Below are 27,904 nucleotides of genomic sequence, written 5' to 3'. Positions count from 1 at the left end.
CGTGATCAATTCCTGTTTGAAGTGTTACTATTCCATATCTGCTACAATATGTGGTTTCTCTTGCCCGTCTCACGTATCTATACAAGAGTGTGATTTAATTATTTTTTCATTCAAAAGAATATAATCATCATTTTTTGTCATGATGAACATTCTTATTAACTGACTGGCAGCTATGAGTTTGATTATTACACTGCCAGCTCTGTGTTGTACCCTATGTTTTTAACCTCTGGCAACACGATTACGTGTTTTTTTCACTTAGCCATGATGAACACTTATATATTTTCACTCTTGTTTCATGTTTGAACATTCTGATTGACTGACTGGTAGCAATGATACCTTAATGATTTTAATTATTTCACTACCAGCTCTGTATTGTACTTTCTGTTTTTATCCTCTATTTCAACACGTTTGTGTGTCTTTTATGTTGTTTTTTTCACACTAGTTTTAAGCCTATTTGATTTTCTAAATGTAAATGTTGTTTCTTAGGGTAGCATATATTTTAAGGACACTAGGTTCGGGGCCCTGACCAAACTTTAGGCTAAGATTTATTTTCGGCTGATGATGTTTACGACAGTTAAGCAAAACATGTCCCATCTTACAACGCCTGTTGTAATGTTTATTTCCTAAATATAAGGAAAGTATTGGAAAGGTGGTGTTAACTATTATTCTTATTTTAATGTTCATAATCTGATGTCCAATACGGTCTACAATGAGATTTATTACTTGTAAGTTGTATGTTTCGAGCTGTCAGCGGAGAGATGGCGTGGGAGGACATCAGTAGATGAATAAGTTTGAGTGGTGTCTTTAAAAGTAGGAAAGATCACAATATGAAGATAAAGTTGGAATTCAAGAGGACAAATTGGGGCAAATATTCATTTATTGGAGGGGAAGTTAGGGATTGGAATAACTTACCAGGGAGATGTTCAATAAATTTCCAATTTCTTTGCAATCATTTAAGAAAAGGCTAGGAAACAACAGATGGGGAATCTGCCACCTGGGTGACTGCCCTAAATGCAGATCAGTATTGATTGATTGATTGATTGATTGATTGATTGATTGATTGATTGATTGATTGATTGATTGATTGATTGATTGATTGATTGAGAAATGAAGACGTTAGGAAGGAAGTTGGGATAGGAAAGCTAAATGAGAGAATTGAAAAGAATAAACTAAGCTGATTTGGACATGTGGAGAGGATGGAGGAGAATAGAATTCCAAGACAGATACTGGAGGCAAAGTGTGAGGGCAAGAGAGTGGGAGGAAGACCTAGAACAAAGATGGATTGAATCAGTGAAGAGCGGCATAAGAAGACTAAATTTAGTCTGGGACAAGATCGTGGAAGAGGAATGGTTGAAGGAAAGAGGAAGATAGAGAAGTGCCATAAATACCCCACCCGGCAGGAGCTGGATAAGGGGAAATTATGACGATGATGATGATGATGATCCAATTAAAAACTACCCAACAAAATTTGGAAACACTTCATACTTTTTTCATCATGCATGCGTTTTGCATTGTATATGTAAAGTTAATATATTAATAATAATGTTATTGGCTTTATGTACCACTAAGTACTTTTTTGGTTTTCGGAGATGCCAAGGTGCCGGAATTTAGTCCCATGGGATTTCTTTTATGTGCCTGTAAATGTACCGACACGAGGCTGACGTATTTTAGCACCTTCAAATACCACTGGACTGAACCAGGACCAAACCTGCCAAGTTGGGTTCAGAAGGCCAGCACCTCAACCATCTGAGCCATTCAGCCCAGCAGGTTAATATGAAAAGAGGGATATGTTTTGAACGATGCAGTTTATTTAATAAATCTTTGTGGTGTGATTTTCAAAAGTTCCAGAACTTACTTAATGTCTTTCCTTTCTTTTGCACAAATGTTTTTGTAAAAGAAGGAGCAGTAAAAGAAGAATTAGATGAAATAATACCATATTAATAAAATGCTGCATTCGTCATTTCACACCAACTACACTAGTGTCCAAAAGTTAAGCATAATCACTAAACGAGGCCTTACCGCCTGATAGAAATATCAGACGGATTGCTGAACAAACGGAAGCTGATTCACACACCATATGTCACACGACTTGTCCAAAAAAACGGTGTCAGAAAGGTTCTGATAGCTAAGGTACACCTTTGACAACAACTAACTAAACTTGGCAATGTCTTCCACAACAAAATAAGCTGTTAATAGGGCGTATAGTTACCCCTAACGGCTACACGTGCTTCGCAGCGACATGGCATGCTCTCTATCAGATTGCCCAAGAGCTCTTGTGGCAGTCGATCCCATTCCTTCGAAAGGGCAATGCGAAGGTCTTAGAGGGTCCATGGTGGAGACGGACGGGATGCAATTCGCCTCCCCAATGCATCCCAGGCATGTTCTATAGGATTCAGATCTGCAGACCTCGCTAGCCAGTCCATGCAATGAATATCTTCCCCAGCCAGAAATTCATCCAACAGAGCAGTGCGGTCGGGCATTATTGTCCATTAAGAGGAAGCCTGGACCAACCACTCCTCCTAATATTCGAACATGTGGTCTCGGTACCTCATCCCTGTATCTCCGAGTGTTAACAGTGTTCCTCGGATCACCCATGAAGATGTGCAGGTTCATACAGCCTTTCAACATGATGCCACCCCACACCATGACGCGACCACCACCATACTGGTCCCAATTCCACAATGTTCCTGTAGTTGTATCGGCTACCCCGTTCTCTCCAGAGTAATGTGCGATGGGAATCGTTCTGGAAACTGAAGTGGGATTCATCTGTGAAGATGTACAATATTATAGGGAAGTATCCACCTTTCAATACTCCGTAGTAAGTTGAACTAAAAAGTAGTTACAACCTGTTTATTGGGACCGGTTTCAACACATTTCAAGTGTCATCATCAGCCAATTAGCGAAGATCTTAAAACAACTAATATATTGAACATTAACTGAATTGCTACGATATGATACAATGTTAATTTTTTGCCTGTGTTCAATATATTAGTTGTTTTAAGATCTTCGCTAATTGGCTGATGATGACACTTGAAATGTGTTGAAACCGGTCCCAATAAACAGGTTGTAACTACTTTTTAGTTCAACTTACTACGGAGTATTGAAAGGTGGATCCTTCCCTATAATATTGTACATCTTCTTATTTCTCTATTCAATACGGAACAATCATGAAGTTTTTAACTTTAAATTCATCTGTGAAGCGAGCACATGCCTCCATTCATTCATGGTCCAGTTTCGATGTTGATGGCTCCACAGTAAACAGGTCCGTCTCTGTGCTGGAGTGAGCGTGACGCACACCCCTGGACGTCGGGCAAACAGCCCTGCTATTCTGAGCCTCCGATACACAGTTTGCCAGGAAATGGCAACCCCTGAGACGCCTGCAAGCTCCGCCGACAATTGTCTTGCAGGTGCACTCCGATTTTGTCGGGCGGTTAAGGCCAGGTATCGGTCCTGCTGTGAGGTGGTTACCCTTGGTCGACCTGTTACTGGCCTTCGACAAACATCTCCTGTGCTTCAAAATCATCTCCAAAGCCTGGAAATGACACTTTGTGTCACATTCAAGGATACAGCGACTTCGGTCTGTGTCTGGCCTGCTTCCAGGTGGCAAGTCGGAGTTCAAATGGTGTCGTCGTGCCATTGTGTTGTCACGTTCACCACAAGGCTACACTCCACACACTATAACAGGGCAAACACGACTGAGGGAATATGGGGTGCAGGCACTGGCTGTGTTTATCTTGCGGTTATGCCAGTAGTGAAAGCAGGGAACACTCCTTTCACACATAAGGTTGGCAGGTGCATATGTCTTGCGATTTGTGGTCTATTTCCTGTTGCCCTGCTTACTCGTAACTTATGTTTAACTTTTGGATTCTAGTGTACATTACTAAACGCATTATTCAAACACACCACAATTCTACTTACCTGGTCTTATCCAAATAGATTTACAATCCTACAGAAAAAGAAAATATGCTCTACTTATATTCGCAAATGTAACAAGTGATTTTTACAATACGGCAATGACAGTACAAATAATCTCGCAAGCCACGAAAAGAAATACGACTACATACTGCCAACATGCGAGATGAACGGTAACTGTGAGACGTCGTATCGGCAAGTAGGGTCCCTAAACTGTATGGTTCGCAACACAATCAAACCCAGCATTTAGAAAATAAGTATAAATTAGCACCTTCAGTATTAACAGGGAAAGAATTAGCTTGGTCCCTTAATGACTACGCTTACGTGCTCAGATATAAAACCAATAACATTACAAGGTCTAAACTTTAAATTCCAATGGCCATGAATGAATTGTAGAAAGTATATGATTATTTACACTCTGTACATTGAGTATTTATAAAGAAACTGAAACATGATGTATGCCACTTTGTGTTGACTTGTTTGATTGAGCTTTTAACTTCCTAATATTCTCTTTGTAGAATTTTGTATAAACAGAGGTTCTTCATGGTCACGCCCAAGCTGGTATCCAGTTTTCGCAGTGCATCCCAGTCAGTTCAAGTGAACTACCTCGTAGCCCTCGCTCATCTACTTCAAGGTGTGCCTAAGGAAGTTCTGCTCATGGACTTCCAACAGGTAAGATGTAGGTTACTAATGGAGTGTGAAGAATGTCACACAGAGGTGGAATACAGCTTTCTTTCTTTCTTTCTTTCTTTCTTTCTTTCTTTCTGCTGAACCTTTTGAACGTCCACTCCTGCTCCTTGTGTTCTGTGAACATCCCTAGTTATAAAACCTACAACATTCACCAAAATAGTATCACACTAACATCCCTTCAATGATAAAATTGCCCTCCTTTCTAGAATGATTGCCAGTGGCAGCACTACGTGACCAACACAGCAGTTCTCGACAAAGCGCAGCTAAATAGCATTGAGGCAACAATCATCGCTCATCAACTGAGATGGTTAGGTCATGTTCACCGCATGGGTGATACCAGGCTTCCCCGCCAAATTCTTTATGGTGAACTTTGCTCCAGCAGTAAGACCTCGTGGAGCCCCTCTTAAGCGTTTTAAGGACCAGCTGAAACACATCATGAAAACAACTGGTATAGACATACAGACATGGGAAGAACGTGCTGTGGATCGCTCACTGTGGTGGAACACTACATTCACCGCTGTCAACTTGTTTGAAAGAGAATGCCGCAGGCATCAAGAGGCCAAGCGACAAGCAGGAAAACTCCGTCAATTACAACCCCACCCTCCTCCATCCATTCAGTGTGATTTGTGGGGGTGTATGTTTTATGTCAGGATTGGTCGTAAACACATCCATAAACTGAGTTGAACTGGCCAATGTATGCAGGAAGAAGTTATATATACTCGGATCGAGTTACAGCCGACGACGCCAGTCTTAAGTGTTACTTCACTGGGGACTTCCTTTCTTCTCTTACTGAAATGATTGGCATCAGTGGCTGACTATGTATGGTTGGCTAGCTTTCAAAATTTCATAACTTCCACTTGTGACTACCTGCAGCACACAAAGGTAAAGTTGGAAGTAAATTTTGGTAATTACCCAGCTTGATTTGTTATCATTTGTTTGTGATTTTTGACAATGGCATTTCATTTTCTGGTAGTTAATTTGTAAATGAGTGTTGAATATCTTTGCTCCCACATTATTACGAGCATCCTTTATGTCCCAGTCCCCTTATATAAAATGGTCTCTGTCATTACTGTGTACCTATGTTGAAAACACAAACAATTTCAATTTCTTTCTTTTTCCTCTCTCTCTCTCTCTCTTTACAATGAAAATGAATCTTATGATGAAATTAAATTTTTGACCTAAACTACTTCTTTAAATTTAAATACCACAAAACATATTCCAGGTTGAATAGCCATGTGATTTTTGTCCTGAGGGGTGAACAGCAACATTACCAGCGTCAAAATACTCTTTTTCTTCAAAACATTTGTCTGTAACTTGGTTTTAAAATTAACAACCATAGTAGAAATCCGCTACGAGTGCGGCATATAACGAGAACCCCATTGTAATGATAGTTGTTTTGTTTCTATTAAACTGTGTAACACCCTTCGGTTACGACAAGAACCCTTTCATCTGTTATTACGAGTGAATTAGCATGCATTATTTTCTTCTGTTATGAATATTGATGCACTCAAGCTATTATATTGAACATGATTGATAACCTTCGGTATCGATTTGTTGTGCACTAGCGAGATTTCTCATCGACATTGAAAAGTGCTGTCTAAGTCGATTAATAAATCCCATTATTTTGTGTAAACAGACATTCAAGTTTGAAACGAATGGGGAGAACATGTTTTCATAATAAATGTGTAAATAATGTGGCTGATAGCAATTGTTAACCTGTTAGAAATAAAGGCTGAAGAAAACGATCGCTTAATTTAAATATTAGGTACTGAAATTAAGTATGAATGTGATACTTCCCAATATACAGCATTGTGCTTCACTGTTTTCAGGTGTTAGTTTATAATACAAAGGGTGCCAATAAAATGTACACACATTTCAAGCAAAGAAAAAAACTGTGTTAACATAACGAGTTGAATTCACACAAACAAAAAATGATGAGCAACTAATCATCTTCAACCTACCAAGTTTTCCAGTTACAACAGTTGCTCAAAACGCTCACTATCGGCATCTATACACTTCTGAGTACTTTAACATTGTAAGTGGTTTTCTACGGTATACAATATCCTTAAAAATTCCCCATAGATATAAGTCCAACTGATTTAGATTCAGAGAACGTGGTGGAAAATTCGGACCTCTTCATCCTATCCATTGCCCTGGAAGATTGTCATCAAGGTCCAAGGTACGCACAGACATCTTGGTGGTAACGTAGTTGTAAACCATCCTGTTGGAAGCAAAATTCCTCATTTCCATAGAGTCTGCGGATGGCGGGTAAGACGGATGTGTGTATCATGTTCAGGTACACTTGGCCAGTTATTGTTCCTTCAAAACAGAATGGTCCAGTTAGACCACTAGATGAAAACCCACACCAAGCTTTAATTCCAGGTAAATTACCAGCCTTTTCCACAAAAACTTGTGGATTGTTTGCACACTAGAAGACGCAGTTATGCCGGTTAACAGTTCTGCTTAACTTAAATTGTGCCTCATCGGACCAAACAACTTTCTCTGCTAAGGCCTCATCCTCTTGCACCTTGTTCCAAAACCACTCACAATACTGCATTCTCTAATCAGGGTCATCTTCATTTCCTGCACTTCCTACATGAGGACTGAATATCTGTTAAGATGGCCCTTCAATGAGTGTTGATACCTGCGTCCTGATGAAGCTGGGGAAACAGAAACGAGAGATGGATATAGAAGAACTGGGATTGATAGGAGATGTTATTTTGCTTCACGTCTCACAAACTACTTTTACAGTTTTCGGAGGCACCGAGGTGCTGGAATTTTGTCCTGCAGGAGTTCTTTTACGTCTCAGTAAATCTACTGCCACGAGGCTGACGTATTTGAGCATCTTTAAATACCACCGGACTGAGCCAGAATCGAACCTGCCAAGTTGGGGCCAGAAGGCCAGCACCTCAACCATCTGAGCCACTCAGCCCGGCAGTCTATTTTTATGAAGGTAGCATTAGCATTGTATGAGGTCGTGGAGATGGTGTTTGTCTTTTTTATGTTTGTCCTTGTATCGTCTTTTTGTTGCTTCCTGTTCGCACACCGACCTGCCATTGTGTTTGTCCTATTGTGTGTTTCTATCTCTCTCGCTATATACTGTAACTTACGTATAGTATATCTCACAGTGCTCATGAATATGATTGTATTGTCTCTTCATGTTGACCATTGCACCTTAACCCTTTGGTGTACCATTACTTGTGAAAGGAAGTATTCCCTTACATACCATTTATTTATTTTTCAGTCACTTTAGCATAAATTTGACGAATCACATACCTACAGTAAGAACAAGAATACACAGAGCAAAGTGAGCTTTTAGTTTATCTATAGTAACAGGAAACCAATGTTTTTGTTCGTAAGTATTACTGGCTTCAAGGGAAGCAGATAAATTAGCAAGAAATGTAGAGGCATGGACATCGCTTTCCTTTGTAACGTCATCCCAGAACTGTGGAGTTAGAAATTCATTCACTACGTCCATTTCTTTTGGATTATTCCCCAACCTCCTCCTCACTATAGAGTGAATTTCAGAAACTCGTTTGCGTGTTACAGAAACAGGCTTATTGTCAACAAGATCCCAATTCCAAGTATCATTACTAGAGTTCTCACCCGCTCTTGTTGCATTCGGGTTTTGTCCCGTAGTTTTGATTGGCACTATTACCTCGGAACTGAATTTGGAATCACTTTTATCACTGGAAGAAGAAGAAGAAGAATTTTCACTCTCCAGAAAATCATTTCCACTTTCAACATCAGTATTTTCAAGTCAGTTACAAATAGCCTCATCCATGCTGCACTTGGATGTCACCATGTTTGTTTACAGCTAACGGCAAACTGAGATGCTTTTTATTTTCCATATTTCAGTTCAGAGTTACTATTTCCATAGAGAAAATAGCTTCAGGTATCATCTGACATCTATCGGGTGGGCTGCAAAACAAACAGAATAAATCTCTCTGACCTGCTAACCATGATAATGAACTTACAAATGTTCCATGCACGAGGACGGAAGTGTCCGTCAAAGTATGTTACCACCTTACGATCGCAGGATGGAAGGTTCCGTCAAAGTATGGCAATGGGTTAAATTTTGTATATCGACATCTCTGATAACTTTCTCTGTAATGCACATGCTTTGGCTCTCCAACCAGTAACAACAGTATCTAGTATACTAGGTTTCATTCCCTTGTTAGATTTACTTTAAAACTTATTGAATTGTCTTATAGTAGAGCTTGGCAGAGTATGGTTCATCGGCTAGAGGGCTGAATATTATGATAGTACTGACGCCTCAGTGATGAGGCAAAACGAAGAAGAAGAAGAAGAAGAAGAAGAGCCTGTATATATTGAAATTACATGCATTTTTAAAATTTTTCTTCCCTTCCAAAAATTCAGGATATATGCAAGGCCATCTTATATTCAGGTCAATACAGTAATGCTGTTTGATCATGTAGTGACTTCTTACTCTCATTTCTTAGTAGCTTTAATGTATGAATTATATTTCAGATGGTTCCCTTACTTGTGGAGTCGTTGGACCAGTCAGAAAGCCTTCTCTTGCTAACAACTCTCGAGACTCTTGAAAGTATTTTGGAAGAGAAACACAATGCCTTGGAGGATCACCTTCAAACATTTATTCCACGGATCTTAAACCTTGCTCAGTTTCCAGACTTCATGGTGAGTAGTGTCAGTATAAATGTTCCTATTCTTCTATGGCCAAATACAGCAACACACACTTTAATAATGTACTCCCATGCAGTGTCTCTTTTTTTGACACAATTTTGTAACCTTTCAAAAAGATATTCTGTACCGTTGTTTAAAGGAGTTAATAAATGTATTACTGGCCTTGAAAGATTTCATATCTAACTCCATAGTAGCTTGCATAGGCCATTGCATCAAGTGCCAGTAATGCAGTGACATTCCACATTTTGTAGCATCATTAAATTTAGGAAAAATAATTTGCTGCACTCTTCTTAATTTAGTGGAGTGTGTCCTGCCCTTGCTCATAAATTCAATTATTTGACGCATATTATCCCAAGATATTGTGTACTTACACAGGAAGTTGCAGCACCTGTTCAGATGTTGTACTTAAATGTTTTGTATGAGTAATAATGCATGTGGTTTTTACCTTTATGGTGATTTCAGTAACGTTGCTTGTTATTAGTTCATATAATTTGAGATCAGCATTTAAAATTCTGCACGAAAATATTCAAGTTGTGTTATTTTTAGATAATATTCAAATTTATGTTTATTGCCAAAGATGTTTCATAGTTTATTTATTTTCATTTGAATGGTTGAAATTCCTAAAAAGATTTATTTTCATACAACTTATGCTCTACAAAAGAATATTAGAGGACTTTAAACATTTCTAATTTATGCTGCATTGTTTGAATTGGATTGTACATTTCGCACCTTTAATGACAGACTATTCTCCAGAACCCTAACCTCTAATCTGTCTGACAGTGGACATGTGTGCCTCCTATATACCATCAGTTTGACCCCTGTTGACTTGCCAAAGCTGTGAGTCATGCTAGTCCACCACAGAATGAGGAAGAGTAGCAATCCGGCCCCCTGCAGCAGGCAGGTGAACTTGTGCTTGTTTACCTTGTTTGATTATCAGCGTGAAGGAAATTGCCCTGAGTTTGCACTGAGCATTGTAAGGGCCACATTGCCAAACAGCAGCTACTTATGCAAGCCTATGATAGACACTACAACTGCCTCACAAATCTTCTCATCTGTATATATTTTAAGTCATGTTTCCAGCAAGTTTGTACTAAAAGCATGTGTTTGATCTGTATTGTAAACATTCATCTCGTCAGTGTTATTATTTCCAACATGCTCCTTTATCTGTTGGATATATGTTGTAATCTTTTGAGGAGGAATTTGAAAATTTTCCTTTACCACAGTGCTCGCATTATTACTAAGTATCATGATAATCAGAAGCAGGAAAGTCATAGAATTTCATTGTCAGTGAAAATAGGTAGATGAACATAAGGAAGATAGCAAACGCAGATGGAGTTGGGAAATCAAGTGTTTCAAGGATTGTCAAGTTGCATGAAGATTCAGGGGCTGTGGACACGTCAAGAAAAGGGCAATGTGGAAGAAGGGGCAAAGCTACGGCCAGGGATGATGCTTTGATGTGAAAAAGATGATCAGCGGTGACATCTTGTGATGGATGTGGATGCTTCCACCATTTGCTGTTGCTGCGCACATTGCCCTGTTAGCTCCAGATATGCCTTGTGAGGAAGAAAAGGCTGTCCTGGGCGGAGAAATACAAAGACTGCACTGTGGAGCTGTAAAGTGATTTTTCTGATGAGATGCATTTTGAAGTTCATGGATACAGGACCAATTTTGTTTGGTACTCACCTGGGGAACCTATTGAACCCAGCCACAGTTGAGCAGGCATCCAAATAACCAGAGGTGATGTTTAGGAGCTGTTTCATGGCTTCTGGACCAGAGACACTTCACCCATGTACAGCAAGAAGTACATCCAAGTGCTGCAGAGAAAACTGATTCCAAAAATGTGTCGCCAGTTTCTTGATGGTGACATGCTGTTTCAGCAAGATCTGGCTCTCAGCCACATCATCTTCAGGCAGTTGACACAAGTTGACAGTGTTGAGCTGGCTGAGGAATTCACCAGACTTGAACCACATAGAATATTTGTGGGCCATTATAAAGGCTAGGATCCATAGGTTGAACTGCACCACCCAAATTAAGATGATTGAAAGTGTCATCCAAGTCTGGTATAATGACCCAGTAGTCAAGGGAATGTGCTAGAAAATAATTTATTTAACCTGTCACAGGGCAAAAGATGTGATTAAAGTGAAAGCAGTTCACATTTCTTATTGAAATGTAAAAGAGATGTTCGTATTATAATATTTTGTTTTTGTTTGTAATTTTCCTGTTTGACCCAGTGAATTTGCACTGTACTGCAGCATACAACCTGGAGATGTTAACAAAACAAAAAACTTTTCTTAGTAACGTTCAGCTAGATCCGTATATCATCTCCTGAGTTAGTGTATAAAATGTAATCCCTTATTATGTGTAATCACTTATTAATAGAGGTAGCAATTTGTCTTCTCCAATAAACATCACAGCTTAACTATGGACATTTTCCTGTTGCAGAGAGTACGAATTAAGGCATTGAAGTGCATCTACCACTTCTGCAAGTTTCCGTTGGAGAAGATTCTTCCGTTCAAAACAAAGGTCAGTTTAAGAGGTGATGTATTATAATATCTGTCATGTAATACTAAGAGAGAGAAAATTATTTTTAACTAATTGAGTAATATATATAATAATAAAAACATCCAAGCTCTAGGCCTTTTCAATTGTCAAGTTACTGGGTTTTGCCCTAGTGTAGCAGTGAGTTTCATCAGTTAAATTGCTACACCTTTCCAAGACAAGTTTTGGTGATGTGGTGGTGGTGACTATAGTTTAAACCTTTGCATGCTAAGTTTGTAATTGTCTGCTTAGAACCGTCTACTGAATACTTTTTGACCAAAAGTTGACATAACACTAGGAATTCATTTCATGATAAAATGATGATTGGATATGACTGCAGCTGATTTCACCGGCACGGGGACTGGGTGTATGTATGTGTCGTCTTCATCATAATTTCATCCTCATCACAATGCACAGCTCGGCTACGGGCGTCAAATCAAAAGACCTGCACCTGGCGAGCCAAACGTGTCCTCGGACACTCCCAGCACTAAAAGCCGTACACCATTTCATTTTGTCATCTTCGAATAAATCATTTCATCCTTCAACCAATACTCATGTAATTCTGATTGGTTATTTCAAGTCTTAAGCATACACAATCGTAGAAAGACATAAATATAATTGACATCAGGTTCTTTCCCATTCCAAAACCTTGAACTGGAAGATAATTACACGATTATTTGTTTCAAAAAGTGTTATGAAATTTCATGTGTTTCTGAATAAAATCAACTAGCTTTCAAGGTACCATCAAATAAAAGTACACTATTCTTTGGCTTCCACGAACCTGCTACGCAGGCGTAGCAGGGGGAGAGGTGATACTCCCACGTGGCGCGTCCCAGGTGGCGGATAGGGGGGTCCTAACCGGCTTGTCGGCGGACTTGAGGGAAATAAAATACCTCTCGCGGACCAAACACACACCCCCTGTGGGTGGGGGAGGCTGATGAATAATACACCCACGGTATCCCCTGCCTGTCGTGAGAGGCGACTAAAAGGGGCGACCAAGGGTTGATTGTATTAGAACCATGAAACTACTGGTGATTAGTACCACCACGCGGAGAACACCAAGGGTTGCTTTTACTTGTGCGTAGTACCACTACATTGGGTACGAAATTGGTTTGTGATTAGTAGCACACAGGAGCACCGTGCGGTCGGCTTTTGCAGTACCTGTGATTAGTACCACCATATGAGCAGGACCATGGGATGATAGCTACCATGGTTCTGCCTTGCCTATGATTAGTGCCCACTATATGAGGAACACCACGGGATAGGGAGAGGTCCCTGTGGTTAGTACTCTGTGATGAACACCATAGGTTTGCGTTGCCTGTAAATGGCGCCGCAAAGTGAGAAAAACATAGGTCTGTATTCTATGTCGGATTCCATAAGCTCTGAGTAGTACAATAGTGTGTGGAATACCGCAAGTCTCTGCTACTTTTGATTAGTACTGCAACAGAACAAATACCATGGTTCTACTTTGCTAGCCATCAGTACCGTTATGAGGAGCCGATAACTTCGATTTAGGACGCCCTGTTGACTGCACGCATAATCGATTGTGTTATGCTATAGCAATAGTCCCTTGGTCAGTAATACTATTTTGTCACGTCAGTTTATGTGAATGTGAGACCTTGCGGGTCGCATCCACTGATTGTTTTAAATTCATGTCCATCCATTCATTCTTCGTTCTCACGCTTTTGAATTCTGGTCAGTGGAGAATTTTAGACTTTTAATATGTCATTCCATTTCGTCTCATTTCGTACCATTAGGGGCCGATGACCTAGATGTTAGGCCCCTTTAAACAACAATCATCATCATCATCATCATCATCATTCTTTGGCTTCCTGCAACAAGATCCACTTTCTTTTTGATAAGTAACTGTCAAGATTGTACACAATTTTGTTTTTTGTCCACCAAGCTCAATAACTGCAGTCGCTTAAATGCGGCCAGTATTCGGGAGATAGTGGCTTCGTACCCCACTGTCGGCAGCACTGAAGATGTATTTCCATGATTTTCATTTTCACACCAGGCAAATACTGGGGCTGTACATTAATTAAGGCCATGGCTGATTCCTTCCCCACCGGGCGAGTTGGCCGTGCGCGTAGAGGTGCGCGGCTGTGAGCTTGCATCCGGGAGATAGTAGGTTCGAATCCCACTATCGGCAGCCCTGAAGATGGTTTTCCGTGGTTTCCATTTTCACACCAGGCAAATGCTGGGGCTGTACCTTAATATAGGCCACGGCCGCTTCCTTCCAACTCCTAGGCCTTTCCTATCCCATCGTCGCCATAAGACCTATCTGTGTCGGTGCGACATAAAGCCCCTAGCAAAAAAAAAAAAGATTCCTTCCCACTCATAGCCCTTTTCCGTCCCATTGTCACCATAAGACCTATCTGTGTCTGTGCCACATAGAGCAACTTGTAAAAAAAAAAAAAAAAAAAAAAAATTAAAAATTCTGTCCCTTTTATGCTACTATATCTCACTACAATTTCTGTGTCTCTTCTAACTCACCTCGATCTCACTTTCACTGTCGTTACTTGTACTTTTGAATTCATTCACCATCATCAAAGCCTGAAAAGTCATCACCAGATTCTTCTAGACTCACCAAGTCTGTAATATGGGCATCTGAAAGAGTATTTCCAAGTAAAATGCATGTTCCAGATGAATGAACTTTGTCTGGTCAGCCGTGGTTTACATAGGCAGTCGATAAACATATTTGAAAAGATCGATTATCATGTCTAATGCCCGCCTCCGTAGCATAATTAGCTACTGTCCTCGGATGCCTGAGTTCGATTCCTGGTACTGCTAGAAATTTAAGAATGGCAGGAGGGCTGGCATGTAGTGAAAATGGCACATGCAGCTCACCTCAAAAAGTTTACTTTATCGGTTCTAATCAATTACTAAGTCACCTGAAAATCAAAACGGTTGACTAAAGCCTCAGTAGAAGTCAGGCAAGCGTTACTTCCATGTGATGGAAGGAAAAGAATGAGCTAACGTGTACAGAAAACACACGTTTTCACAAGTTACGTCATATAGCATATTTCACTGGCTTGATCCTCGAGATATCTTGTCCGTAGCATGGAAGAAGTTAATGGAAAATACAATTTGGCACCCTTCCCGTCTTTTTGGGGGTTCCTTATAATCTCGTATGATACCTGATACATTCTTTAGGATCCATCCAACTGCCTTGGTGGATCAGGGGTAGAGAATCGAGCTTATATTCTCAAGTCTGCTGGTTTGATCATGGAAAAGGTACTCTTCAGTTTTTGAAGCACAAGGAAAAATCTCAGGCCTCCATTTCATAATATTGTTGGTATGTGAACTGCAATCGTATGAAAAAATTAATTTTGCCTTAACATATTGCTGACCGGGTGCTCCTCACACTGCATATCCCTGTGCCTGACAATTTCCTGAGCAACTTCATGCTGAAGTGCAAGCATAGTATCAAATGAGCCTGGCTTCATTATCCTTGTACTGATTGTGATTCAGTTTACTGGAGGTCTTCTGAAAGAGTCCTGATAATGTTTTCTGGTGTGGTAGATTGTTTAACAATGATGTCTGTGAAGGGATGTGCTACAAGTTGTGCTGATATACCTCGTGTCACTCTGTTTTCCATTGCTTGTGACTTCTTTACGTGTCCCATCAATATACAAACAAAGGAAAAAATTCTGTCTTTCCTTGCTAGTTACTTCAGACCACTTCGGGCTTTTAGGGAATATTTTATGTAATGAAGCAGTTTGCTGCTGACACTAGTTTGTTTTCTGTATCGCAAGTTCAAAAAAAAAAAAAAATCGTTACCAAAAATGAGCTTTAGTACCTCAGTCTGTTCAGTTCCAGTTTGTCATTTTGTTTTTGCACATGTAGCTCTTTTCGTTTGTCTTCATTTCTCACTCTATCCCACGACTTTTATGCCATACTCCTCAGGAATTTAATTTCAGCTGCATGTGCTCTCCTCTCATCTGTCTGAGTCATTGTCCAGGTTTCTGCTGCATATGTCATTATAGGTAAATAATATACCTTGTACATTACAGTGGAACCTCGATTATCCGTTTACGGAAACTACATTTTCCCAGATTATTCATTCTAATTATGTGGTCCCACGAATATCCTAATTAAATAGTGTTGTAAAAATCCTGCATTATCCGTACATCGAAGAAACTATTTCCCCGATCAGTGGTCCATATATTTCAGTCCCATAAATGCTAAATCTTTGATCAAGCATTCTTCAATAAAAAGTATCTCAGGAAAGGACAGCTACGACGTACCTACAGATCTTGACATTAACATCCTGTCACTACGATAATTACTGCAAGTACTGGAAAAACGATTGGCAGCGAACTTGCATAGGGGAGGACCATCTTGGCATTTCATTTGGCTGGTATTGTTTAGGTAATCCTCGGAAATCATGAAGCAGAATGGCCACAACAATTGGAGGGAGACAGAGCGCATTTTGACAGTTCTACTTGAAGACGGAACGAGTTGCTTCAAGTATCCGTATTGTAAAACATCTACATTATGTTCAGGGTTAGATGTTTATTTTTTTACCTTTTTCGGTGTACTGCCGAACAGTCACTGGGCTTTCAAACAGAAATTGAAACTGCTCCTTCCTAACACGAACCTAGTTTTTTAATATGATCAGATATGATTATGCTCTCAAGACCAGAAGAGACGTTGCACCTTACATAAAGCCATTACTGTTTTGGTCCTAATATAAGACGGGGATTTTTATGTTTACGTTTTTATGTTCAAATGTCCTTACAAAAACAGCACTCATTTTATTTTTGCAAAGTAACAAAAAAAAAAGTTTGTATCATTTTCCACTCACACTGGCTTGTGCAGCGAGCACGCTTTCTAGCTGGGCTGTAGGTCACGAATAAAATGAAATTTCTGAAGTTATGATAATTTTTCTTCTCCTACCAATCTGTTTGTGATTAGTGAATGACAGAATTGAATATTTAATGCATTGGAGGACTTTAAAGAAGCAACACAGACATTCATGCTTGAGTTCAACATAACCTTTAAAAGTCGATGTAGGCCTAATTTACTCGGTACAAGATTTCCGGAAACTTACTACAAACAGTATACCGGTGACCAAATTACAATGGAAGATAAGAAAAGAAGGGATTTCGCCATCATGTTGGATGCTTTTGTATCTGATGTGTTCTATTTGATTAAATTAGGTTAGAGAATTAAAAACTTCTTGTGATTGACTGTTGTTCAGCTTGGTGTTATTAGTTTTTTTCAATGAGCTTAGCTGATGAAAGTTGCTGACATGAAAGAAGATATCAAGGGAAACTGACGAAGTTTCCCCGATAAAACTGAATGCGTATCAAGATTTTAAGTCATGTAATTAATGTCTGAAGCCGGCTGCAGGGTCTAGCTTGCCTGCCTCTCACCTGGAGGCTCCGGGTTCAATTCCTGGCTACGTCGGGCATTTTAAACTGGACATGAAGGCTGGTACTAGGTCCACTCTGCCTATGTGATTACCGTTAATTGAGGAGCTACTTAACAGTGAGATGGCGATCCCGGTTTAGAGAGCCAAGAATAGCGGCCGAGAGGATTCGTCGCACTGCCATGCGTCGCCTCGTAATCTGCAGGCCTTCAGGCTGAGCAGCGGTCGCTTGGTAGGCCAATACCTATTAGGGCTGTAGTTTGGTTTGTTTTAGGAGTGTTTGTAACATTATAATTATGCATACAGTATTTAATTATTGTGATATTTAGCCAAATTGTTGATGGTTTTAATTCGCTCCCGGATTTTCCATTTTCCCTTGTTATACATTTTTTAACCTTCATTGGTGCACCTTTGTTCCATATTAATCTCTGTACCTTGTACATCCTTCTACAGTAGAACCCCGATAATTCGAATTCGGCTAATTCAAAATGCCGCCTAATTCGAAGAAGCTCTCGTCCCCGGAAACATGAGATATGGTTTTGTAGGTTATTTAAATTGTTTAATTCAAAATATGGATAATTTGTAATTCGAAGTACAATGTCGCCCCATTACCGAAATTCAGACTTTTAATCCGAAACTGCCTTTACTTTTTAAAACAATAGTGTATGTTACAGAGTAATTTAAATTCAAAATTTATCCGCATCATGACAGAACGTGTCGTCCGGAACGTGCAGGGGTAGCTTTCTGCACTTTCACACACTTTGGTGTATCAAAAGTGTGCTTTATAATTGCTAACTTTGAGTGAAATCAGAATTCTTAAGTATTCAACGTTTTAAGGAACGCCGTAATATCACGCAGCAGGTAGTGTGCAGAGAAACAGAATCCGCGAACAATGGCAATGCCAACAGTTGGCGAAAAAGCGTGGCTCATATAATCAAATCGTAGGCATCAAACAATATAGTCATTGCCGATGAAATTGCATTGCTTTCTTTTAATGCCGAGCCCAGACGGTCTTATGGTTTTAAAGGAGAAAGTGTCAACCGGAAAATCGTACAAGGTTGGGGGTTGGGGTCATTAGACTGTTGCAATGCACACGGAAGCAAGAGAATTCCTCCCCTCATCATAGGAAAGTTTGAAAAGCCACAAAGTTTTAAGGGTGTCGGGCACTTTCCGTGCAAGTACAACGCATCTAAAAATGCAAACGATAGAGTAATCCAAAAAAATAATGAAATTGCACTGGGGAACCAGCATAGTTTATCCTCGTCTTTGAATCGTGTGATTTTTTTCTTTCGTTGCATGAGGTTATGTTTGTCAATGATTTATCCAAGTGCATTATTTGAACATTATTTTTTATTATTATTATTATTATTATTATTATTATTATTATTATATAATTCACTGGGGCCATCAAGGACCACGTTAAGTCTTGTTGCATTTGACACTGAACTTGGCCTTCTTTAGAGCCCAAATTTCCCTCATTCTTTGTGAGTGGGCCTGCTTACGCTCCTCTGTCCAAGGGGCATCATGTCTTCTCTTCGGTTGCTCGTCTCGGTTTAGCCCGTTCGTCAATAATTGCTTGCGGAAGAGATCTCTGTTAAGGGCGTCTTCAGCTGAGATATGTAGCATTTGCAGGTCTTCTTTGGTATTTCTAAACCAGGGAATTGTGGTTTTGGGGTTTGAATCAAAAAAGTGAAAGATTTCTTTAGTTAACTTTCTTCCGTCCATTCTTTTCAGATGACCGTAAAATCGTGCCCGTCTTTTTCTGATTGTGTCGGTAATTTTCTCTATTTTGCTGTAGACTTCCTTGTTGGATCTCTTTTGATGGATTCCATTTCTGTACTTTGATCCCAAGATTCCTCTCACAATTTTGCGTTCTCTTTTCTCCAGTTCTTCAAGGAGTCCTTTGTTGGCATTTAGAGACAGTGTTTCGGCTGCATATAGAACTACTGGCTTCAGAACTGTTTCATAGTGGCGTATCTTGGTGTTCTGGGAAAGGCATTTTTTGTTGTAGATTGTGCGGGATGTTTGGTAGGCTATTTCCAGTTTGCGTACTCGCTCCTGAAGTGCTTCTTTGTCCAGTCCACTTTTCATGATGATCTCACCCAGGTATTTGAATTTGTCTACTCGGGTGATGTCCCCGTATTTTGTATGGAGTTTTGGTGGAGCCTCTTTGATGTTAGTCATTACTTTTTTCTCAAACGATATCTGCAAACCACTTTGTTCGGCAATTTCCTTTAAAATTTCAACTTGAGCTCTAGCGGTTTCTATATCGTTTGAGAGAACAGCAATATCATCGGCAAATGCTAAGCAGTCTGTTGCGATCCCCTTGGATTTGGTTCCTATTCTCAATGGACTATAGTTGGTTTCCTGTAATCTCACCCGCCAGGTTCTGATGACCTTTTCAAGAACACAGTTGAAGAGTATCAGGGATAGCCCATCACCTTGTCGGACTCCTGTTTTGATGTCAAAGGAATGCGAGAGACATCCGTGGAACTTCACCTTGGATTTTGTATCGGTCAGGGTGGCTCTAATTAATGCCAGCAGTTTCAAATCAACTCCAAATTCATTTAAGATGTTTAGCAGGACTTCCCGGTCAATGGAGTCGTACGCTTTCTTAAAGTCCACAAAGACAGACACATAATGCTTGGACCTTAGTTTACAGTAGCTGATGATCGTTTCGAGATTTTGGATCTGTTCAGCTGTTGAGCGACCTTTTCTGAACCCTCCTTGGTATTCACCTATTTGATGTTTGACTTGTGCTTCCAAATGCTCCAGGATGGCAAGTGATAGAATTTTGTAAGTCACGGGTAGCAAAGATATTCCTCTGTAGTTGTTGATGTTCTTCATGCTGGTTTTTTTTGTGTAATGGATGGATCAAAGCTATTTTCCAATCTTCGGGTAGGGTCTCCTTGTTCCAAATTTCTTCTATTTGCTTTTGCAAGATATCAAGTGATTCTTCTGGGGCATATTTCCATAGTTCTGCTACTACTGAGTCTTCCCCCGGCGCTTTTTTATTTTTGAGACGGGCAATGTGGTGCTTGATTTCATCTCTGTCGGGTGGTCTGGAATCTGGGTATCTGAGTAAGGGTTCCTTGGTCTCAATGGCGCTTTGCGGTTTAGAGCAATTAAGTAAATTCTTGAAGTAATCTGCCAGAATGCTGCAATTTTCTTCATTTGACGTCGCCAGTGTGCCGTCCTTTCGCTCAAAGCATAGAGATGGTGGTTTATAGCCACTGAGTTTGCGTTTGAAGGCTCTGTAGTACTCTCTGCTTTCATTCTTCCTAAAGTTTTGTTCTATATTTTCAATGAGAGATTTTTCGTATTTACGTTTCTCAGTTCTGAACACCCTAGCTGCTTGGGCACGTTGGGTTTTGTAGGTTTCCCAATCATTTTCTGATTTCGTAGAGTAGTACTGTTTCCACGCATTGAGTCTTTCTTGGAGGACTGATTCGCAGGTACCATTCCACCAGGCATGCTTTTTGCTTCTCTTGATTTCTGCAACGTCTTTAGCGGCCTCAACAAGGAGAATTTGGCGATGTTAAAGTCACAGTCATTTGGTCTAGCCTTCTCCTGGAACTCCTCGACCCTTTGCCGAAGTTTATCATTGTCAAAGCGTGTGATCTGTTTGGTTGTCTTCCTTGTGTTTGCGGGAACTGGTTTGAATTTGATAAGAGACATATAATGATCTGAGGCCACATTGATGTCTTTCTTTACCTTGACATTCATAATCTCAGGGCTGTTTCTCCTGGAGATTGCAACATGATCAATTTGTAACTCTCCGAGAGCTTGGACGGAAAAACGCCAAGTCATTTGCTTTCTGGGTAGATGGCGAAAGTGGGTCGACATGACCTGCAGGTTGTGATTTTCGCAAATGGACACCAGTCTTTTGCCGTTGGGATTGGTTCTTTTGTGAGCAGGGTAATTTCCTATAACTTTCTTGTACTTCTGTTCACGACCTAGTTGGGCATTGAAGTCACCCAAAAGAAGCTTGACATGGTGTTTGGGGATTTTGGTTATTTTTTCATCCAGTAGGTCCCAGAAATTATCAACTTCGTCTGGATCAGACTTGTTCTTATCGTTTGTAGGAGCATGTGCGTTAACTAGGGCGTAGGTTTTGTTCGCACATTTAACTGTGAGTATAGACAAACTGTCATTCACAGGTTCGAAATTTGCAACCGATTTAAGGATCTTGGTTCTAACAGCAAACACGGTTCCAAGCATCACAGATCCATTGAGGATTCCTCTTTGCGCTTTGCTCTTGAAAATTCGGTAGCCTTCGTATTCAAAAATCTCTTCATCTGGGTACCTTGTTTCCTGTAGGGCCATTATGGATATCTGATTTTTGTGAAGAGCTTTGGTGAGGGTTTTCAGCTTGCCAGTTTGTGTAAGTGAATTTATGTTGAAAGTTGCTAGAAAGGTTTTAGATTTTGGCCTGAGTTTTTGACTCTTCGGGGTACACCGAGACGCTCCGACTCGTCTCTTGCATGATGTCGAGTCTCCCCCAGAATCCGAACGAGACTCGTGCGCCGTGGCGTTCACAAAGAGGGATTTATCCGAAGATTTACCCCCTGGGGTATGTTTCTCAAAATGTTGTGCCATCATGCTTTTTGACTTGACTTTGCTTTGGACGGGTACCCATCCTTTTAGAACTAGGATTGTTAGCCCTAGAGGTTGCCTCAAGATGTTTTTCGGCTTCTGGTCATTTACCAGTCTTCCCTGGCAAGGGACCAGTTTTTTTTTTCACGGTGGTATTTTATTTCCCTACTACCCTCTGACTCTGCTGGCGGCAGAGCCAGCGAGCTTCCCCAATTCCCATGGGACGCGCCCGATGGAGGTAACCGGTAAATCCCCACATGGGATTATTATTATTATTATTATTATTATTATTATTATTATTATTATTATTATTATTATTATTATTATTATTATTATTTGGACCACTTGAGTATTCCATGTACACTTTTTCTCTGAAGGTTGTACTGTTTGATTCTTCTTATCTGCCCAGTACTTCTTCATTCATTCTGATCGCAGTGTTCTTAATTTGTCTGAAATCTCTACAGGCCTTCAGTGCATCATTTCAGTTGAAAATTTGTGATTCGTAAGAAGGGCAATAATTTTATTCTTGTTCTCTGCATCTGTAATTGTGTGTCAAACTGTTTTAAGAGCCTCTTGAATTTCTTTCATCCTGTCTTCTTTCCCAGATTTCCCATCAACAGTTGTCGTAAATTCCTGTTTTCTGGTAATTGTAAGATGTGAAAGAAATAAGAGATTCTTTTCTTCTTCATCGCGTTGGTAACTGGGTCAGTCTCTCATTTTTAATTTGGAACAAGGTTTTGCAAGCGTAAGTGGCTTCGGACAAAGTTACAGTTTTGTAGTGTTGGATCTTAGTGTCTATTGACAAGCATTTTTTGTTATAAATTGACCAGGTTAAAAATTGTCTTTTTTTTTTTCATTTTGTTGGTTCTATTTATCCATGTTGCTTTCTCGCCTAAGTTGTGCATAATGATTTCTCCAAGATATTTAAATTGTAGGATTATGTTAATTTCTTGATGCATTTATGATGACTTCGTTAATGTTGAGGGGTTTCATCGGCATATCTCAGTTTTCTCAAATGATATTTATAATTTTTAATGCAATTTTCTGGATACTGGAGATCTGAGCGCAGACTTCTTCCATGTCAAGAGCTAAGAGAGCTAAATCATCTGCAAAGCCTAGGCAGTTTGTCTTTATTGAGAATTTTGCTCCAATTTTGATTTTACGTGGGTTTTCTTTTTGCCAAATTTTCATGACGTAATCTAGAGCCAAGTTGAAAAGCAGTGGAGATAATCCATCACCTTGTCTGAGACCTGTATTTATTGTAAAAGCATTTGACATTTTTGCCCTGAAGTTTATCTTTGAAATTGTGTTGGTTAAAGTTAGTTCAGTAATTTTTGTTAATTTAGGATGAAGGCCATATGGTCTGAGGATTTTTAAAAGTGTGGATCTGTGTATACAATCATAAGCCTTTTTGAAATCTATGAATGAAATAAACAGCTGTTTGTTTCTGTACAGTGAAACCTCATTAGTACTTTCCTCATTAACATGTTTTCTCGCTTAGCACGTCATAAATTTGAAGTCCCGACGCCCATCGTATTAAATCTGTATAAAAAAATCCCTCACTTAACACGTCACGATTTTTCGCCTTTACCACTTAGTACAATCATATATTCGCCAGATCTGAAAATGTTCTTTTTCATCCCTTGTTTACAGAATGCGATTTCCAACAGAGATAGGGCCACGGGTCGGTCGGAGAAAGTTGCACGATGAGAGGAAATGACCTTGAATTCTCGAACACCGAGTATATTGCGCCTTCGAGGGGCAAGTTGTTAGCTTAGGTAAAGTTGAGTTTTGTGTCATTGATTGGCTGCAAAGACTGTACACTAGAACAAGACAGGACATTGCTAGGTTAAAGCATAGTAATACATTCCACTGCAGCTAGGAGCACTGAATTTTCAAAGCTGTCCTGTTGACATACATGGCTTATGGCCGGGATTCATCCGAAATTATGCGTCACAGAAGTTACCGCCACAAAATGTGTAACGGAAGTGTAACTCTAGTAACCATGCAGCCGTTAGTTGAAGTCTTATGTTTCTGACCAGTGAGTAATTAAACACTGTTTTCTGGTCACTTTGTTCGAGCATGAATTTCTCGCAAGGTTATACTCGTCATTCGCAACTAATCGCTTTCGGCCATCTTGAACACGAAACTTCGGCAATACTCGGCATTGGTTCGGACAGACTCGCTGGTGAATAAACGTGCCAACTGTCAACTACCAGTTTGTATTTTTGTATGAATGGTACACCACTTTACCTTCAGTTTATTGTGTTGAGTGATAAAAAAAAACTGAAGTGAAAGAAGAAGTCGGCTGGTTGAATTCTGCACTGATCATAATTTAGTCCTTGCCAATACTTGGTTCAAACACCACAAACAGTGGCTGTATACATGGATGAGACCTGGTGACACTGGAAGGTATCGAATAGACTTCATTATGATTAGGCAGAGATACAGAAACCAGGTGTTGGATTGCAAAACTTTCCCAGGAGCAGACATGGACTCTGACCACAACTTGTTGGTCATGAAATGCCATCTGAAGTTGAAGAAATTGAAGAAAGGAAAGAATGCAAAAAGATGGGATCTAGACAAGTTGAAAGAAAAAGAATGTAAGGGATTGTTTCAAGGAACATGTTGCACAAGGAGTAAATGAAAATGCTGAAGGAAAAACAATAGAGGAAGTGTGGATAGTCATGAAAAATGAAGTCAGTAGGGGTGCTGAAGAAATGTTAGGAAGAAAGAAAAGTTCAACTAAGAATCAGTGGATAACTCATAGACCTGATTGATGAACGTCAAAAATACAAGAATGCAAGAAATTAGAGGGCAGAAAAGAATACAGGCGATCAAAGAATGAAGTGGATAGAAAGTGCAACGTACCTAAGGAACAATGGTTGGAGGAGAAGTGCAAGGAGAGTTACAAATTCTTGTTATCCACCTTATTCAATACTTTAAAATGTTTATTGTCTCTAAAAGGACATTTACTACAATACAAACATTAAATGGGACATGTTTCGCTCGTTGTGTCAAGCATCTTCAGCCATTTTGTACGATTATCTCAAGGTTGAGTCATTATATTAAACCTTATTTTACAATTATTTGTTCATTAAAATGTTATTACACAATAAAATATCATTACTACATAAAAAGTAAACAGGAAGAAGTAACAATTAAAATAGGGCTATAATAGACTAGATGTTAATCACAGGAGGTTGATCCCCAAGGCATAGTAATTTGCCAATAAATTGTAAGATTGGGCTAAAATTTCCCGTTTTTTCTAACACTGCTAGTTGACATAGATGTTCATTCCCCTAGGGAACCTGAAATATTTGTCCCAAATGAGTAAATTTATAATACGAAACGCTGGCAACCAGTAATGAGTAAGCTGGAAAATTTATAATGTCTAATAACGGACTATTTATATTGCTCTAACACTGCTACGATAGTGTCAAGTTATTTATCAAAGTATAAATGTTCATATGAATATTAATGAATTAGAAGATTAAACTTGCAATATATTCTTGTTAGGTAAGAATTACACCATTATTAAAAGATGAATCATTGGAGGTTTTTAGTCTGCTGTATGCCTTATACTTGTAGTCTTCACCAAAGAAGCTTATTATCGTCAACTTGCCCTATTCTCCCCTACTCTCTTGTTGCCATGTTAGTATTTTACCAGTCCGGACAAGAACATTTTTCTCAACACAAAATCATTCCAAAGGTTAAAGACGAGAAGTTATATGTACTTTCAGAAGAATTCAAGATGCAATTTATCGAAACTGATGGCCTCATTCTTTGATTTGCTGTCTGTGAAGTAAATATTGCAATTGACTGTCAAAAACATTGAAATGTTGTATGTAATCCAATATAACAAGTTTATTAACTTTCAGAACCCAGTAAATGGTATAAAGAAAGTTCACATAACTGGTTTAAACCTTGGTGAAATGATTTTATCAACACCTTTTTGTATGTATTTTCCGAACCTTGTTTCCCCCTTTTCTGACGCTACCTTCCTCCTTAAAATCCCTTCCCTAATAATCACTATGTCTTATTGTATGTAACAGGTGGTCCAACAGCTGGGAAAGTGTCTGGACGATCCAAAACGTCTTGTTCGTAGAGAAGCTGTGAGAGCACGGTCCCTCTGGTTCATCGTAGGAGCTCCTGGTGGTGACGGCAACACATGATCACTCCAATAGTATTCTGCTAGTTCCTGTCTTGTGATATACTGTAGTTTTATTTTCTTATGAACGTCTATTTGATATTGGTTTTGTATTTCATTTTTTTGAAGTATGTTTTCTCTGTAAATAAGTTATATTTCTGGATGCACTTTTATATGAAAAAGGTATGATGGTGGCAAAGAGTGCTTATAGTACATCACCAAAGTCAATTTTCAGCCTGTTAATATTAATATGTTAAGTCCTCGCTCCTCTAGTACTCTGTACTGCAAAGGAAGAATAGCGCAAGACATACAGGAAGTGCATAAACTTGTGTAAACACTGATTTCAATGGATTTTAATATTTTCTGGTTCACAAAAAAGTTCAAATGCTCTAATTTTGCAGATTCTGGAGTGATACCTGGGTTTGGCTTCTGGAAGTCGTTTACTCTTGGCACAAACTCATCATCAGACACCATCCGAATGGCACATCAACTTCATGACCTCTTCTCTCCCTCTCCATGGCATCTTGTTGCCACTATAACTGTTCAACATTTCTCCAACATACCGCACATCACTTGCATCACTATTGAAATCCACATCTGAATGAATCTGTTTCTAAAACAAAAGAATTTTCTTGGGGTGTGTTCTACTGTCGCATGTGGAAGCCACGATGCACAGCAGAGTGTTTACATGTAGCTAACAAAATATAAATATATTGATCCCACGACCATCTTCTATACATAAACAGAGTAGTTGAAAATGTAGCCAACAGACTGCAGCAGCATACAGCCAGGTTTCAAGTAAATTGAGTTTATTTGACAGCAACACTGAGAGTGGTACACTCAAATCAAGAAACTTGGCTGCAGCATGGATCATGTAAACTCAGTTGCAGCAGGGAAACGGTTAAATATCTTCATAATTTTTTCTTGATCCTTCCTTTTGTACCTATTATCCTGTGTCTGGGTAAATGTGGTTCTTCTCCATTTGATCCCATCTTTCCACTGGTCCTCGGCTATTATCATGTTGCACTTAACCAAATCCATCCATTGCACTGTACGTCTTCCTTGTACTCTCTTTCCTATCATTTGGAATTCCCTAGTGTGTATCCGAGATTCATCCATTTTATATGTGCATACCTTTTAAATCTATTTATCACTCAACATTTCCAGTTTTGTTTCTTCCTGAATGTCTCATTCTATTTTTCTTCGTCTTTTATATCATACTTCTATGAAATTTAACATGTGAAACTGTGAAACCCGGATGTTTAGAAGTATAAAATTGTAGCATTATTTTTTCTATTTATAGCAAATGTGATATAAAACATTTTATAGTATTAATTATTTGAAGAAATAGCATTTATTAGCTATTATTAGGACTGTTTGAGAGGGGTAAATCAAATTGAAATAATAGTCTTATGTAAATGGGCATACATAACCTAATTAGTTACAATGTTCAGTTCAATAACTAGGTGTGTAATAGTTTCAATAATATTGCCAAAAAAGAAAAGAGAAACAAAAAAATCATGACAGTGTAACGAAGTGTGATTTATAGTTACAAATACTTGGAGTTTTATTCACCAATTAAAGGATAACATTAGTCAAGTTTCAAAAGTTTCTTCCTTGATTGCTTCCCAATTAAACACTGAAATCAAATGAACACCTGTGTTTAAATTTAACAACATTATGCAGTTGCTTATTTACGTGTTTTACACGTACATTGGAACACTTGAATCAGTCCATATACATTTAAGTCTTCGGAGTATTTGTTAGAGATTTGGCTTTCAGCTTCCTCTTCTTCTCCCAGAACATTTCCATTCTTTCCGACCTGGCTGGGCTTTATTTGACAGTTATGGTGTAGGCCTATTGTTTTTGTTGAAACGTTTTTAATTTATGTCTCTGTTCTTCAGAATCCTCTTCTCTTCTTTGCCTTCACTTTGTTGCATTTTTATACCTAACCTAACTCTTCCAAACCATCGTTG

The 27,904-nt window shown here is 39.2% G+C and overlaps 1 protein-coding gene across 1 annotated transcript in view; it reads left to right on the top strand.

Moving 5' to 3' along the window:
• Window positions 1–27,536, top strand: part of Mms19 (MMS19 nucleotide excision repair protein) — a 187,216-nt gene extending 159,680 nt beyond the window's left edge. Inside the window, exons 16-19 of the mRNA XM_067135913.2 lie at window positions 4,431–4,584; window positions 9,094–9,261; window positions 11,710–11,790; window positions 25,834–27,536. Of these exons, the coding sequence (XP_066992014.2) occupies window positions 4,431–4,584; window positions 9,094–9,261; window positions 11,710–11,790; window positions 25,834–25,953 (523 nt within the window). The 3' untranslated portion in view covers window positions 25,954–27,536. The remainder of the gene's footprint in view (window positions 1–4,430; window positions 4,585–9,093; window positions 9,262–11,709; window positions 11,791–25,833) is intronic.
• Window positions 27,537–27,904: the final 368 nt, after the last annotated feature.

Source organism: Anabrus simplex, chromosome 1, assembly GCF_040414725.1.
Source record: "Anabrus simplex isolate iqAnaSimp1 chromosome 1, ASM4041472v1, whole genome shotgun sequence".
Classification (NCBI taxonomy): Eukaryota; Metazoa; Arthropoda; class Insecta; order Orthoptera; family Tettigoniidae; genus Anabrus; species Anabrus simplex.
Note: the sequence above shows the minus strand (reverse complement) of the source record. Positions and strands in the feature narration are given on the sequence as shown.